Source organism: Centropristis striata, chromosome 21 (assembly GCF_030273125.1).
Source record: "Centropristis striata isolate RG_2023a ecotype Rhode Island chromosome 21, C.striata_1.0, whole genome shotgun sequence".
NCBI classification, from domain to species: domain Eukaryota; kingdom Metazoa; phylum Chordata; class Actinopteri; order Perciformes; family Serranidae; genus Centropristis; species Centropristis striata.
Genome location: NC_081537.1, coordinates 7819643 through 7837075, shown reverse-complemented (window position 1 = coordinate 7837075; position 17433 = coordinate 7819643). Strand labels below are relative to the sequence as shown.

Genomic DNA, 17433 nt, shown 5'->3' with positions numbered 1-17433 from the left:
AAATGTAAAAATAAATACAAAATATATGAATAAATTCAAAAAATACATGTAAAATTCTATATTTTTACATATATTTTATTATTTATTTAGCTATTTCTGTATTTATTGAATCATTTATTTTTGCTTCTCTATCTCTAATTAAAGGCTTCAATAGTTTCTAAAATACTAAGAAAACAATTATTACTATCATTGTTTTTATAGAAAATTAATCAAATTATTTACTTTTTTTTTGCTCAAAGTTGTGTCTAAAGACTAAAATCTGCTCGTGTATTTCCCTACATGTCTGAACTGTTAAAAGTTAAATAGTATATTATTCATGATGTAACAACAAGTAATAATATTTGAATTGATTTAATCATTCTTCTGTAAAACTCTATGTCAATAAATTGAAGTTATTGTGCAAAAATAGTGTCTGAAAGCCAAAAACAAACAGTAAAATTAAAGTCATTTAGAACGCATTTGGTTACTGTTTTAAATATAATACTGTTGTGCTTATTTTTACCTTTTTTATGCAGTGGATGAATTTCCCAGCTTTTATTAAACATAAAGAAGTGAGCTTTTGGTTCAGTGCTTTTTTTCTTTGTGCTATTTGTTAAATTAGCTCTAAATGTGTAGAATATTCATATAATTATTTCAACAAAACAGAACAGTCATGAGGGATGAATTAGATAAACTAAATTATTATACCACCCTTGTTTTCTTCAATTTCGTGTTAATTTTAATGCCTGGTACAACTAAAGGTACATTTGTTTGGACAAATATAATGATAAAAACAAAAATAGCTGATAAGAGTTTAATTTAAGAGCTGATATCTAGACATTTAACATGGTTTTCTTCATAATGATTTACATGTTAAATGTCTAGATATCAGCTCTTAAATTAAACTCTTATCAGCTATTTTGTTGTTATCATTATATTTGTCCAAAGAATTGTACCTTTAGTTGTAGCAGGCAATAAAATGAACAAGAAACTAGAGAAAACAATGGTTTAATATTTTTTCCCGACTATATATGACTCTGTATCAGTGTGTTATGGATGAAACTCTTTAGTGTCTTTAGTCCCACCAGCTGGTGATCACTGCACCCCCACCAGCTCGGTGATGGGCGGGGCGAACACCATCAGCTCCTGGTATCTGTGGAAGAAGAGGCGGAGCCTGGAGCGGTAGCTGTCCTGTTGGTACGGCAGCTTCTTCTCCGTCAGATACCTGGACACCACAGGCTTCACCTGCACACACACACACACACACACACACAAACACAGACACAGAGCAGTTAGAAGAGTGTGTGTGCAGCCCAGACGAACCAGGAGGCCGACACTCATCAGCTACAAATATAGAAACCTGTAACACTGGAGTCCTATAATATACAAGAGCTCCTTCAGCCGCACTGAGAACTTAAGTCTACTCCTGAATTGAAAGACTCTACGTCTTTCCTTAAACTTGAAATAACTAAATACACAATGATTCCAATTATTTCTGACTTTAAGGACTTGCTGGTCGGATTAAGTGTCTTCTTTCCTTATTTTCTTTTCCATTTGCTCGGTGTTGGATTTATGTGAGTGTTTTTATTTTTATTTATTTTATTTTTTTTATTTGGGTACTTTAATTTATTTATATATCTAGTTATTTGGGTGGGGAGGGGAAATAGAAAATAAGAACAATTTATTTTTTATTTATTTGTTATATTTATATTTATATTATATATTGCTATTTTGTTGATTGTTTTTTAAGTTTAAAGCTGTCATGCATTTTTCAGATGACATTATTGTCTAAGGAGGATATTACAGGAGTTTCTTAAAATATACAGGGCTGTAATTACTTAAAATCTCTACAAAAGTATTCTAACGTGTTAATTTAGCAGCAACTTTTCTCCAAAGTTTATCTTTAATGACAGACAAGCACATTTTCTTTTTTCTCATTTTTTATTCCCCTTCCCCTCCAAAATAACTAGATATAAGTAAATTGGCATAATAAATATGAGAATAGATAAATAATAAAATACCAAAATAAAAAAAATAATTAAATTAAATTAAATCAAAATTGACATTCACATTCTCCAACTTTTTTAAAAAAAAGTATTTTTGCACATATACTTAACTATTCGATATAATCCTTCTATATTTTATTTAATATCTTTATTTGGATATGGTAACATGTGAATTTTTCGTGTCTGCATCAAGCTTTTCCTTCTTTATATTATGTGACATGAAGCATAAATCTAATTTTTTCTGCGAAACAACCCAATCCTTCAGCAGTAAAAGTCCCTCCAGCATGCAGAAACCGTGTTTACCTTGAGACACATGTTGTCGGACAGGAAGGGGAACAGGTGGTGCTCCACGTGGCAGTTGATGAGCGAGTGTCCGAACACCCAGTCCAGCAGCGGGTTCCTGGGCAGGTTCAGGACTCCGTGGGTCATCTGGTAGATCCTCTTCGGCCGGCGGGTCGGAGAGAACATGTCCAGGCCGATGTGCTGCACAACACACAGGGGACACAGATTAAATAAAGGTCTACAAGCAGTTATATACAGTACAAAGTCAGTTTATTCTAGGACTTCTGATTTTCTATATTATTATTATTATTATTATTATTATTATTATTATTATGTGGGTTTTTCCCCATATCTTCTATTTACATCTTATTATTATTTTTAAATGTAATTTTTTTCTATTATTAAAAAAATGTATATTTTTTATTCTCCATTTATTCATGTAATTTAATATCCTAATTGTGAAACACTAAATGCTGTATTTATTAACAATTATTATTATTATTATTATTATTATTGTTATGTGGGTTTTTTCCCCATATCTTTTATTTACATCTTATTATTATTTTTAAATGTAATTTTTTTCTATTATTAAAAAATTATATTTTTTATTATCTGTTTATTCATGTAATTTAATGTCCTAATTGTGAAACACTAAATGCTGTATTTATTAACAATTATTATTATTATTATTATTATTATTATTATTATTATTATTACTACTTTCATTTAAGAAGAATTTTTTTTACACTTTGGTGTAATACTTTTACTGAAGCAAAAGATCTGAGAACTGGTGATAAGTTCCAGGTTTGCTCTTTGAAAAAAAACGATTTTATTAGATACAGATTTAATAAGGAATATGTTCAATATTAGCCCCAAATCTGCTGAAAATAAAACCTATATTTAGAAACAAGGAGTCTCCTATTTAAAGTTACTACTAGCAACTCCTTTAGTGTTGAGTTTGTCCAAACAAATGTACCTTTAGTTGTACCAGGCATTAAAATGCCACAGTTTGAGGTTTTTAATTAGATTTTGTTTGATTAAAATCATGTGATACGACTGAAAACTCCAGAAATGTACGACTCTACTAATCCCTAAATTCAGCCAGAAGTGTGCTGCATACTTTCACACAGTGTTAATGTGTAAACGTGTTTTCTCTCTATAACAGAAGAGTTTTTATACACGATGTCCACAAATGAGACACCAGAGTCCAGGTTAAACTGGGCTACAGAGTTCAGGGAGCAAAGATAGGACACCAGCCAACAACAGCAGCAGCAGGACTTCAGGTCTCAGTCCGACCCCCCACAGAGAACAAACAGCCAGAACCTGTTCTCTAATCCACCTTCACACACTTTGATCAGAACAATGCACAATGAGCTGCAGCGCTCAGATTCCATCTGGGAAAATCATGCATGAACTGTTCTTTTTATCCGTCGGTCCTTCAGCGGTCTGATCCACGAAACACAAGCTGCTCTCAGTCTGAGGAACAACAGGCGGTTCACAAACATACAGTCATTAAATCTTTACCAAATCTGTCAGAGAACACATGTGCCGGCTACTTCTGGCTGAATCTAGTGTTTGGTAAAGTTGTAGAGCATTCACATGATCTTAATAGAAAGAAAATGTAATGAGAAACCTCAAACCAAAACTGATTTCAATGTGTTCATCAGTCAGTCCACTGCTTTGGTGCAGAGATTTTCTCCAGACATTCATGTTCCCCAGAGGATGAATCCTACTGACTTCTTATTTCTTATTGATTCTTATTTTTATCTTTTTATCGGCTGATCACTTTGGGCTTCAAGCTAAATATCTGGACTATTGGATATTTGTGATGGATTCCCAAGAAATTTGGTACAGACATGAACATTTAACTCATCATCAGGTCCCTACTATTAAGATCACATATCTTTTTTAAATGTATAATTTTTTGGGGGGTGTTAATAGAAAGTTACATTTGTTTCACATCATGTTCTTCATACTTGTAGCATTCCTGCAAATGTTTTATAGTGAGTAACTAATAACTGATATAGAAAAGCACAAGGCAAAAATAAATAAATAAATAAATAAATAATAAATAAAAAATAAAATAAAATAAAATAAAATAAAATAAAATAAAATAAAATAAAATAAAATAAAATAAAATAAAATAAAATAAAATAAAATAAAATAAAATAAAATAAAAATACAAATAAAATAAATAAAAATGCTGGAAAAGAGAGTAACAGAGAAAAAAGTACTAAACCTGCATTCTCTCTAATGTCCAGCAGGGGGCGACTCTACTGGCTGCAAAAGAGTCAGATTGTACTGAAGTCTATGAGAAATTGAGCCTACTTCTGACTTGATTTTATGATTTTATGTGTATACATACATATTTCATTTTGTGCGGGCCGTTCATTTTATTTATTTTATTCTTAGCGCCATATCTTTTCATTTTTATTTAATTTTATCTTATTGTATTTTATCCTTCTAGTGTCTACTTATCTTTTTTTATTGTGCTTTTATTGTCTTATCTATTTATTTGTGCAGCACTATGGAAACCTTGTATTTGCTAAAAACCGTGCTGTATAAATAAAGTGGATTGGATTGATTTGTGACCTCAGTAAACATTCTCATAAAGATTTCATGGTCTCAATTTTTAGTTTCAAGTCTTTTTTAATACAACATGAAGTTCATTTTAGTCGTAAAACTTGTTTTGGGGTGTTTTTGTCTTTCCCAGTGTGTTTTTAAGTTCCTTCTGATGCTTCTGTACTTTTACTTCAGTAAATTTTGAATGCAGGACTTTTACTGTAGTGGAGTAATTTCACAGTGAGGTGTTGGTACTTTTACTGCACTAAGGACTCTGTACATGTACAGTCCAGCTGCAGGTATTTCTCACCTGGAAGATGTTGACGTGGATGTACGGCATGGAGAACATGGCTCTGCACACCAGCATGCAGAGCAGAGTGCTGAGGGGCGACTGGAAGCCGGACACGTGGACCAGCAGCCAGTACTGGGAGTAGAGGCCCAGAGAGACCATCAGCATGGTCCTCAGCACCACGGCAGCAGAGTGGCCTCTGAGGTGAGCTGCAGGCACAGAATCACACACCTGAGAATAAACTGACAGCTGGGTGAGAGAGGCGAGCTAACACGGGAACACAAAGAGGATCAGACAGGGAGAAATCTATCTCAGCGTTATGCTGGCGGTCACATTTAATGTAGAAGTATGTGAGTTAACTCATAAAAGTATGGTGGCCCTGAGAGCTTACAGCGCTGCAACTTAAGAAAATACATGCAAATACACAAAACACAAGAAAATTGAGAAAACATCTTCATCAATTTGACAACACAAGTGTGCAAAGACCACAACACAACAGAAGTGTTTCCAGAGGACACTTAAAGTGATGCACACATCTGGACACGCTTGATATTATCACGTTATTTCAAGATAATGATAATTTCACGTTCAACATTATAACATGAAAATATCATTAACATGAATTAACGTGATATTATCACGTTATTTATTTTATTAACACGTTTTAGTTGGTCTCTCTCAATGGTAATGAGTTGGTCTTGGTCTTGCTAGCCTGCTAATGCTAGCATGCTATTGATGTCCAGACGTGTGCATCACTTTAAAGTGTCCTCTGGAAACACTTCTGTTGTGTCTTTGCAGCGTTTTCTAAATGCTGCGCTTGTGTTGTCAAATTGATGAAGATGTTTTCTCAATCTGCTTGTCGTCACACTGTGAAAATAATCGCCTATGTCATTTTTTGTCAAATTATTATTTTTTTTGCCTAAATCATCTCCTCATGACGCCGGCCAGCTATGGTAAAATCGTAGACACCTTCAAAATAAAGTGTTACCATATCTTAGTTCAGTCACAAAAGCATGTTAAAAATTGCCTAAGTCTTTATTTCTCTTAAGTTACATAATTTACACACAGTGTTATCACAATGCCAATAGCCATCCTTTGTTACATCCTTTTTGAGTGAAATTGTCAATAAATGTCATATGTTACACTTTTGGTGAAGTTTTTTGTGTTTCCTGCAAAACTTGAAAAAATGAGTTAGGCGATTATTTTAACAGGGTGACGTTGTGTTTTGTGTATTTGCTTGTGTTTTCTTAGGTTGCAGCTCTGTGAGCTCTCAGGGACACCATATAAATGCGTCTGAGCCTCTCTCGGTGTGTGGTGCCTCTTACCGAGAGCAACGAGCGGCGTGATGATGGGCACGGCCAGTGGCGCGATGAACAGGTAAACGGTTCGGGGCAGGCAGGGAACCTTCCACACGCTGGAGTCCCCCAGACCGATGACGTTAGTGTGGGCGTGATGCATCTTAATGTGGCCGTGGACGCCGGCACGTGCCGAGAAGGAGCCGCAGATCTGACAGCACCAACACACGACACATGGGACAAACAACAACAACATCACGCACTGATGCAACAATCTGGAGGATCCACACGTGCTGCTGGACTTCAGCACAGCTTTATTGTGTTTCTTTTCCTCTTGGCTTTGATAAGAAGCCCAAAAACAGGCCGAGGGCAAAGAGCAGCAGAGGGTAAACATGAGGATGACATGTGCAGCAGGTCATTCAACTGATTGTTGTAGCACTGAGGTTATTAAATGTTTTATAACCTGCTTTACTGTGTTAATCACATCATTTCCTCTCTGTAAATATTGGTCTTTCCACAGTCGTACGTGCCAGTAAATGAGTTTATTATTTCCTCTTCAAGGAGCTCAGGAGATCACTTGGACTTGCCAAAGAAGAGCCATTAAATATGGGATTGGATCAATATCATTTTATATTATATATTGTGAAACAGGGTCTGTAGCTCTCTGGTTTCCCTCCTGGTTTTCAAAGAAAACACTTTTGTGGAGCTTTACTTATTAGATTTCTTGCAGAGAGTTAGAAAAGAATATTGATCCCACTCTCATTTCTGTACGCTTAACATCAAGCTTCAGTAAAAGTATATTAAGTAATAAATATAGGAAAGATAAGTTGTGCTTTTATAAAGACTTTCTTTGGTTTCCTTGGTTGTAACAGTGACTTCTTGGTGTCCCTGTTAGGGAAACAGTCCTCTTAAAACACCTTCATATTTTGTGTTTGTACAGATTAAACACATGATGTATATGATGTTAATCATGAAACTTATTTAAAAAGTGCTGGGAGGATTATTTTGTTAGACAGAGCCAGGCTACAGCATCACATTGACTTTAAAGTGCCTTAAACCTGCTTTCTCTCTAATGTCCAGCAGGGGGCGACTCACCTACTTGTAAAAGTCGACTTGTAATGAATAAAATGATCCTACTGACTCAGTAAACATTCTCATATGGTCTCAGTTGTTAGTTTCAAGTCTTCTTGATTACAGCATGATGTTCATTCAATAAATTATGGTTTATTTAGAGGGAAATAGACTAAAAGGATGCTGTGTCTTCAGGTGTTGTTACCAGTGGTGGTTCTAGACCAGTGTTACTGTGTTTATCAGAGGGACACATGGCAAATGGCAAAGATGATATTTAAGCATTCAAAACCTTTATTTTAACTTATTTAAAAATTAAATTTAAGTATATTTGGAATATACAAATACTTTAATTGAAACAATGCGATTTGCCAACTATATATATATATATATATACACACACACACACACATATATATACATATATATATATATATATATATATATTACGACAATGACATCTCATTTTTGTGCTACTGCCTTTTTTTTAAAGTACAGAACAGGTAGAATGATCTTTTTTATGTATACAGTCATTGAAAAAAAGAGTTGGACCACCCTTTTTCTTTAATTTCTTGTTCATTTTAATGCCTGGTACAACTAAATGTACTTTTGTTTGGACAAATATAATGATAACAACAAAAAAAAGCTGATAAGATTTTAATTTAAGAGCTGATATTTAGACATTTTCCATGGTTTTCTTGATAATAACCAAAATCATTATCAAATATTTATTTCCGTGACTGTATATATGCACAAGCTTTTATTGCACATTTAAACTTTTATACAATGTACAGATTCTGGGTTCCTTTTGTCTACAATGAAATATTGTTTGAACAAAAAATTTGTAAGAATTGTTCCGTCATTATTTGTTATACATTTATCATTTTATTATTAATTTGACTCAGGGGCCACGCCAGACAGTGGCCCCTGTAGGCCCCTGTGTAGAACCGCCACTGGTGGTTACCTTCTGACAGCAACAGGGTACATTTAGGGTAAATACATTTTGTTTTAAACCAAAATCGAGTTTTTTTTATTCTGGCAGTGATATTGATCAACAGGCCGACAGCTTCTGTGTTCTGTGAGGATAAATTGTTTTTGAGTTAGAGTCTGGTGGCTTTAAAGAGAGCATTAGTCCTTCTATTGGAAATCTATTTTAGCCTCCTAATAAAGTCAATATCAGCTGGAGTGTACGCAGTGTTGGTGAGGTAATGGTGGCTACGTCTGTGCAGAAAGTGGTATCAATCTTCTCTTGTAACTCTCAGCAAGAAAGCAAACTACAAAATTTCTAAATAAATTTTAAGTGTGCTTGACTCTGGCCCATGACTCTCACCCATACATTATTCAGAGCAATCAACTGCAGCTGCTCCCGTGACATTTGACGCCACTTATATGGAGCAAAAAACAACAAAAAATTCCCTTCAAGCAAAAAGCATTTTTGTCCAAACCGAAGCTCCTATCAGTGAACCGACTTCACTTTGAGCATCCTGAGTTCTTCCTGAACGTCTACATATGATTGTGAAGAAAAATAAAGAAATTGTTTTTTAGAGCGATCAGAAGAAACTGGTACCTCTGCTTTCCTCCAGAAATGTTCCCTCCTTTTTACCATGGCGGTCTATGAGGCTGTGGGTGTGTGTTGGTGGATCATCTGTGCGTCCTACGCCCAAACTATAACTCTGACAGCTTTAGCAGACCAATATGAGTGAGAAGGCCAAATTTCCTACGTTTCTTCGTATAAATTATTTCAGCCTCGAGCGCAGTTTCCGAATTTATTTTTTGACAGATTTTTCTCTTCCTCTACACTCTAGCTGTGATGTCATTCACTCTAGCCTCTCAATAGGGTAACATTGGGGGGATTTTTTTGTTTTTGCCAAATAACTTGAAAACCGTTTGCCGAAACCCTTAGAAAAGTCATAGTACACTTGTCATGGCTGAGACAGTCGATTTGATACCTTTAATGTATGTGCGACCAAAACTCTGGGAGGAGTAGTCAACCGAAAAAAACACGGAAGAAACGGAAGAATAATAGGAAGAAGCCCAGTGGAGAGTATATTGGCCAGGCTTCCCCTGAAAAAGAGGTCTTTGTGTCTCAGTGGGACCGACCTGGTTAAATAAAGGTTAAATAAAAAATAAAATAAATATATATATATATATAATGGCTCTTCCAAGCACACTCAACAAGCACTTTTCTCCAAACTGTCAAACTGTCTCCTTTAAGTGTCCACAAGGCCACTCCATCAGAAGTATTTCTAGCAGAGCTGCGTGTGAGAGTGAGCTGTCCTCAGGTGTTTAATGATCGTCTGCAATGTATTTGTGAACGTCTCACCTCGATAAAGAAGACGGCCCAGACCTTCCCCCAGGCCTGAGACTCGCTCAGAGACCCGTGGCTCGCCAGATGTGTCCCCTTGATGGTGATGACGGCGTGGGCCAAGCCCATCAGCAGCACGCCGGCCGAGAAGACCAGCAGCCGAGAGGAGCTCAGCAGCAGGAAGGCTGCAAGACACGGCACACAGTATTCATCCATTAATCCATTAGTTAGATCAGGTCTGTTATCAGAGAGCACTCAGCCAGGCAGACTCTGCACACGGTGTCACTGTCAGCAGGAAGATCAGGTGTGAGGATGAAACTGGATCCTGCAGGTGAGTCTGAGCATCACAGGATCCTGCACAGTTACATCACCTGCACTCCTATTTACTGCTGCAGAAAAAAGCATTTTCTGCACTTTAATTCTCGTTATTTTCTTTATTATCCTGCACAGTTACATCACCTGCACTCCTGTTTACTGCTGCAGAAAAAGACATTTTCTGCACTTTAATTCTCATTATTTTCTTTATTATCCTGCACAGTTACATCACCTGCACTCCTATTGACTGCTGCAGAAAAAAAAACATTTTCTGCACTTTAATTCTCATAATTTTCTTTATTATCCTGCACAGTTACATCACCTGCACTCCTATTTACTGCTGCAGAAAAAAAGCATTTTCTACACTTTAATTCTCATTATTGTCTTTATCATCCTGCACAGTTACATCACCTGCACTCCCATTTGGCTGCTGTAGAAAAAATAATTTTCTGCACTTTAGTTCTCATTATTTTCTTTATTATCCTGCACAGTTACATCACCTGCACTCCTATTTACTGCTGCAGAAAAAAAGCATTTTCTGCACTTTGATTCTCATTATTTTCTTTATTATCCTGCACAATTACATCACCTGCAATCCTTCTGTTTACTGCTGCAGAAACGAGCATGTTCTGCATTTAAAGTATCATTATTGTCTTTATCATCCTGCACTCAGCTGTGATCACTCAATCCAATATCCACAAACATTTAAATATTTATACTAGCTTCCTGTAAGTGAACTCAGTTCTAAGATAAAGGACCTCACTCTGACCACATTAAATAGTAATGCTCTGCAGTGTCAGTGTGTTGCTCTGTGGGAACATTTTAAACTATAATAATAATAACAATAATAAAGCAGCAGCAGCAGTGAGAGGCTCGCCTGCTCGGCTGGTTTTGGGTGACATGTTTCCTTCCTAACCCAATCAAAGTGTGCTAATATTCGGCACCTGCTGTGTCAAAGCGCAGGACTATTTCTGGTGATAAGTCACGAGCTCTGTGATGCCGACGACAGATGTCTCCTCAGGCGCTCTGAGGCACTAAATTCACTCCAGAATGAGTATTTATTCGCCCTCATACAGCAGGGAGAGATCACTGTGTGGATTCATCTGAGAGAAATTATAAAAGCTGCAGAAGAATGCAGCAGTAATCCTTTAACTGCAGCACGGAGTGGCATCAAACCTTGTACAATTCTTTGTTGCATTACAAGTTTGTAGACATTTTATGCTTAAATGTGCAAATTGTGCATTTTTCATTAAATATTTGCATACATTTTCAGAGAAGAAATCTGAACATTGGATAAAGACAGATTCTAGTTTCATTTTGTTCACATATTAGAGTCAAAGTTTTCTTTTTTACAGACGATATCTCTTTTTTTATACATGTTTTTAGGAATAAAAAGTTCTTTAAATGACATATACACAACTGTAAACTGTTTATTTTTCTAACAAAACTCTGTTAAAAATGTCAGATTACAGACTGGAGAGTTTGCTGTGTTTAAGTGCTTAAGTGCAGATTTTTTTGGCTCAAAGTTTGAGAAAAAAGTCAATCTGAGTAAACAAAACTATGGATAGAGATATGGATTGTAAAATTCCAAACATCTTGACCAACACCACAAAAACTAACAGAAATCAACAGAAACTTCTCCAGCTGATTACTGACATGAAGACAGTTAGTTTTTTGTGTTACAAGTTTTCTGAAATTGCATGTTTAAATATGCAAATGAGGCATTGTCTAATTAACTATTGGTGAATTTACAAGAAATCTGTCGACACAAATAGACAAAATGTGGTAACTAAATGTGTACTGTGGGTGTTTTTTTTGGGCTGTCACCTCCAATGATCGACTGACAGACTCACAATAGACTCTAATCGTCCTAATTGAGGTCAGAATGTGAAACCAGCGACCCAGTTAAAGGAGAATGATGGTATGAATGTAACCAGTCAACAGAAATAGCTCCGTTTGTATTTCAAACATAAAAATAACTGTTTGTAAATGTTTCACTTAAATTAATGAATGAGGCAATTATCAGTTGATGTATTAATTTTATTTTAATTCTAAGGGTCCATACGAGAATGATAGATTGGTCATTAACTGGCAACATTTTTGATAATCTAGAAACAATTTCACTGGTTTAAGCCTCTAAAAAGTGAATATTTAAAGCTTTTTTTTAATTATTTTCTGTGGTAATTAAACATATTTTGTGGTTTTGGACTGTTATATCAGACAAAACAAGCATTATGAAGACATCAGCTCATGCTACAGGAACATTAAGAGAGAGTTTTCATTATATTTATTATATAAATAGGGAAAATAAGTGGTAGATTGCATTTTAATCAATCTTAAGACATCATCTTGGGCTCTAGAAGTTTTTATTTCTTGGCAGTTTATAGTTATTATAATGTATTAATGTGTCTGCTTGTTATTATGTGGATGAAAAAAAGTCAGAATAAGATGTGAAACTACATGTTATCAACACATATTTGCCAATAATAAATGCATTGTATGCTCTCAAGGCACATAAATTGCATTGCCAATGAATATTAGGATAGAAAAGACAATATCTGTCTGATTTAAGGTGATTCCAGGTATTCTCTGGTTACTTTTTCCACTATAAAACACATAAACTTTGCAGGAATGCTTTAAGTATGAACAACATCATGTGTCAGGAAATGTTAAATGCATGTTAACTGCTCTAATAAAGTATTAAAGACAATAAACAATAACTGAAAGCTTCAGCACAGGTCAATGACAAATTCCGTACGATACGAGACAAGGACATTCAGGAGACTCAAAGTCTTTCAACTGAAGAATAAAGAGACTCTGAGACAAAACACACAAGAAAATAATTTGTCTTTAGTATCTGAACACCGCTGGATGTTTAAGATCTGTGAATCTGTATATACAGATGCATTTCAATACATTAGAATATGATGGAAAAGTCTATTTCCAGTAGTTCAAGTCAAATACCAAGTATTGAGTCATATCTATGGGCATACTGTTCAGAGACCAACATTTCTATAATAAACATACTTTCTTTAAAATTGGTCTTTTGTAATATTCAATTTTTTTGAGACACTGACTTTAGTTCTTCATTAAATGTAAGCCATAATCATTATAATTAGAAGAAATTAAATAAATGAAGACATGAAATGTTTCATTCAGTGTGTAATGGATCTACTGTATATAATGTGTTATTTCACCTTTTTGAATTGAATTACTGACATAAATAAACGTTTGATGATATTCTAATTTATTGAAATGCACATGTATATAGCCTGTGTGTGTGTGTGTGTGTGTGTGTGTGTGTGTGTGTGTGTGTGTGTGTGTGTGCTGTAACATCTCTGTCTTGTGTTGCAGATGAGATGAGAGAAGCTGTTATCATATCTGACGACCTCGCTGCAACTTCTGCAGATAGAGATCTGAGCTTCAGCCTTGAGGAGCGACTGTTAGACCTGAGAGGACTTCAGCCACTCTGTCTCATTACTGAGGGACATTTCACTAACAACACCAAAAGAATTTACATAATAACTCTTCAAACTCTCTAAACTAAGTTTGGGTAAGCCCTTGAAGCTCCCTGTGGGACGTTCCGATCTGTCCAGCTGTGAAGGAGCTTCAGAATTCTGGATAAAGTCGACCTTTACACACTGAAGTGGAATAAGTGGCCCGACTCACGGTTAACTCCATCTCACTTCACCATAGTAACAAAAAGTTAATATTTTTGTTTTAAACTCACCCAAAAAACATCACAGGCTGCTCACATTCAACTACCTTCAAAGAACGTGTTAAAACCTGTTCACAACTGCTTTTAATGTTTGATCAATACTGTTCATTTTAATTGTTTTTATTTGTAACTGAATTTTCACTGTGTTTTAACTGTACAGCCTCTTTGAGGGTGAACTACACCTTGTCATTGTTTTGCCATGTAAACTTGTTGGAAAATGTTTTATTGAAAAAACTATTTTTTTACAAGAAAGATAAAGGTGTTGTTACACAGTTGCCTCATTTTGTCATTGTTTCAATGAACAAAAACATTAACAACAAATTTAGGCAATTTAAACTGCAGAAACATTATGTAAAATGTTTTGTAATGCTACTTAAATATAGTCAAATATAGAAGTTGTGTGAGGTGTGTGAGGTTGTGTGAAGTTGTGTGAGGTTGTGTGAGGTTGTGTGAAGTTGTGTGAGGTTGTGTGAAGTTGTGTGAAGTTGTGTAAGGTTGTGTGAGGTTGTGTGAAGTTGTGTGAAGTTGTGTAAAGTTGTGTGAGGTTGTGTGAGGTTGCGTGAAGTTGTGTGAGGTTGTGTGAGGTTGTGTGAAGTTGTGTGAGGTTGTGTGAAGTTGTGTGAAGTTGTGTGAAGTTGTGTGAGGTTGTGTGAAGTTGTGTGAAGTTGTGTGAGGTTGTGTGAGGTTGTGTGAAGTTGTGTGAGGTTGTGTGAGGTTGTGTGAAGTTGTGTGAGGTTGTGTGAAGTTGTGTGAGGTTGTGTGAGGTTGTGTGAAGTTGTGTGAGGTTGTATGAAGTTGTGTGAGGTTGTGTGAGGTTGTGTGAAGTTGTGTGAAGTTGTGTGAGGTTGTGTGAGGTTGTGTGAGGTTGTGTGAAGTTGTGTGAGGTTGTGTGAGGTTGTGTGAAATTGTGTGAGGCTGTGTGGAGTTGTGTGAGGTTGTGTGAGGCTGTGTGGAGTTGTGTGAGGTTGTGTGAAGTTGTGTGAGGTTGTGTGAAGTTGTGTGAGGTTGTGTGAGGTTGTGTGAGATTGTGTAAAGTTGTGTGAGGTTGTGTGAGGTTGTGTAAAGTTGTGTGAAATTCTGTGAGGTTGTGTGAGGTTGTGTGAAGTTGTGTGAAGTTGTGTGAGGTTGTGTGAGGTTGTGTGAAGTTGTATAACGTTGTGTAACGTTGTGTGAGGTTGTGTGAGGTTGTGTGAGGTTGTGTGAAGTTGTGTAAAGTTGTGTGAGGTTGTGTGAAGTTGTGTGAAGTTGTGTAACGTTGTGTGAAGTTGTGTGAAGTTGTGTGAGGCTGTGTGAAGTTGTACACTGCAAAAAAGCGGTGTCTAAAAACAAGATAAAAACACTAAATCTGATGGAAATGATCTTGCTGCATGGACCGATAATTTCACTTGACAAGATTTCTTAAATTAAGATTATTAAATCTAGAAATGTTGAACACTTAAAATAAGAAATTAACTCTTCAAACAAGATAAAGTATCTAACACTTCTGACAGGCAAAAGTACATACAGTGAGAAAAAAGGACTTTTTCTTTTTTCAAAAACAATTATGTAACACTTCTTTTTTTTTTATCTTGGTAAGAACCAAATCATTTGCAGTGTGTAAAGTTGTGTAAAGTTGTGTGAAGTTGTGTAAAGTTGTGTGAGGTTGTGAGTCTCACCGGGCGGCAGGCAGAGGAAGGCAGCTGCCAGGATGCTGCAGTCGACTCCTCTCCTCTCCCACCAGCTGCTCTCCTTCACCATCTTCTGCACCAGCCTGGTCAGCTCCATCATCAGAGACTCCTTCTCCTCCTGCTCTCCTCCGTCCTTCCTCACCTCCGGGTCTCCTTTCCCGCCTACCACCGTCTCCCCCGTCCTCCTCCTGCTCCCCTCCTCCTCCTCCGGTACATTCTGCATGTCAGCTCCTGTGCTGGCGACCGACTCAGAGCCCCGTCAGCCTGCACTCTGGCTCTGAGTCCTCCTGCTACACGCTGCTGCACCCAGAGCAGAGAGTCCACAGGTCAAAGTTAGCATTACGAAAGTCCTTATTGGTGAGAAGCATTGTCAGAGAGGCCCGGCCCCCTTCCTGCTGCTTCAAGAGCCTCCCTCCTCTTCTACCTCCTCATCTCTCTTACTCTGTTTCCTCTCTCCCCCCCTCCTCCGTCAGCTGACTCCGATGCAGTGGAATTTATTGTCCCACGACCCGGAGAAGTAATCTTGCCCTGTGATGTGATGGAAATCCTCAAAAATCCTCACGCAGAAGTGCAGCTGCTCAGCTCGGAGTCGGCTGCTCCCTCCTCTCTGGTGTCTCATACATTGTGCATGTGGCTCGGCCCCTTGTGCTCCTTTGTGTCAGCAGCTCCCCCCTCCCCTTTCCCCCTCCCTCCCATTGCTGTAACCTTGGCAAACGTCCTGGGAAAGGAGAGGGAGAAAGGAGTGGATTAACAGTGGCTGTTCAGTTGTTCCTTCACTGGGGGAAAGGTTCAGGAGATGCTGATGTGCAGAATGTGTGGTGGTGGTCGGGGCGTGTTTATGAGCTGGCGCAGGTGAGAGCACATGTGAGTTGAGTACACAGATCTGGTGTCAGCTCAGTGTCCCGGGCTGGAGGCCATGCTGGCTGCAGCGGGCTCTTTAAAACAGAGTGTGTGTACTTTTTACTCCAGAGGACAGCAGATACTGCAGAGGAGGGAACATAAGAGCAGCAGGCCGCCTGCCAGACACACTAACATCCTCCCACAGCCCGCAGCACGCTGCTTTTATTTATACAAGCACTAATCATCCGTCAGTGTCACTCATTCTACAAGAAAGGTGCAGGGGAGAAGCTCACACTGGTCGAAATATACACTGTAAAAAAAGATAGAAATTAATAAATTAAATTACCCAAGTAAAAAATAAAATAAAATAAAAAAACACCCTGATCCTGGCTCAATCAAAGTTGACCCTCACATAAATCCAACAAATGGAAAAGAAAAATAAGGAAAGAAGACACTTAATCTGACAGACCAGCAAGTCCTTAAAGTCAGAAATAATTGGAATCAGTAGATCCTCTCATTGTGTATTTAATTATTTCAAGTTTAAGGAAAGACGTAGTGTCTTTCAATTTACACTGTAAAAAAACGTAAACAATAGCTATTCAATAAAATTGAGGCAACAGATCGCATGCAATATTATTAATTAAATCTAACTATGTTACAATTACATTTTATTTTATTTATTTTTATCCCATTTCTAGTTTATTTTATCTTATTGCATCTTACTGTTCTATTGTTTACTACATCTCTTTGTATTGTGTTATGTATTTATTGTTTGTGCAGCACTTTGGAAACCTTGTGTTTGCTAAAATTGTGCTATATAAATAAAGTGGATTGGATTGGATTGGATTACAAATTGAGTTGACAACAACTTAACAGGAAGTGCCTGTCAATTAAAAACGGACTAATTCTATTGTGTTGGATTCATTGAAAATTCTCTTGATTTAGAATTACATACACAAAAAGATTATATTTAATGTGGTCAAAATAAGCAGATTCTATCTCAAACACTTTTATGTTAAAGTTACTTAAACAACTGCCTCAAAATCAAGGACGCATTTATATTTAATACATTTTATCAAATATATTAAGTAAAATTAAATGACTACA

At 36.6% G+C, this 17433-nt stretch overlaps 1 protein-coding gene across 1 annotated transcript; it reads right to left on the bottom strand.

Moving 5' to 3' along the window:
* Nucleotides 1–936: 936 nt before the first annotated feature.
* LOC131959321 (fatty acid desaturase 6-like) lies at nucleotides 937–16163 on the bottom strand. The gene is made up of 6 exons (XM_059324481.1): nucleotides 15475–16163; nucleotides 9805–9971; nucleotides 6444–6624; nucleotides 5140–5327; nucleotides 2289–2468; nucleotides 937–1224 (listed from the first exon to the last, which is right to left on the bottom strand). Exons 1-6 carry the CDS (start codon nucleotides 15707–15709, stop codon nucleotides 1075–1077), a joined length of 1101 nt encoding a protein of 366 aa, XP_059180464.1. The 5' UTR covers nucleotides 15710–16163; the 3' UTR covers nucleotides 937–1074.
* Between the last annotated feature and the right edge of the window lie 1270 nt (nucleotides 16164–17433).

Bases quoted from the DNA above. Each gene is read 5' to 3' on its own strand.
- LOC131959321 (XM_059324481.1), bottom strand. From the start codon at position 15,709: ATGCAGAATGTACCGGAGGAGGAGGAGGGGAGCAGGAGGAGGACGGGG. The intron at 6,625-9,804 runs GTGAGACGTTCA...TGGTGCTGTCAG, and splicing joins GGGCCGTCTTCTTTATCGAG to ATCTGCGGCTCCTTCTCGGC. The intron at 5,328-6,443 runs GTAAGAGGCACC...CTGTGCCTGCAG, and splicing joins CACGCCGCTCGTTGCTCTCG to CTCACCTCAGAGGCCACTCT.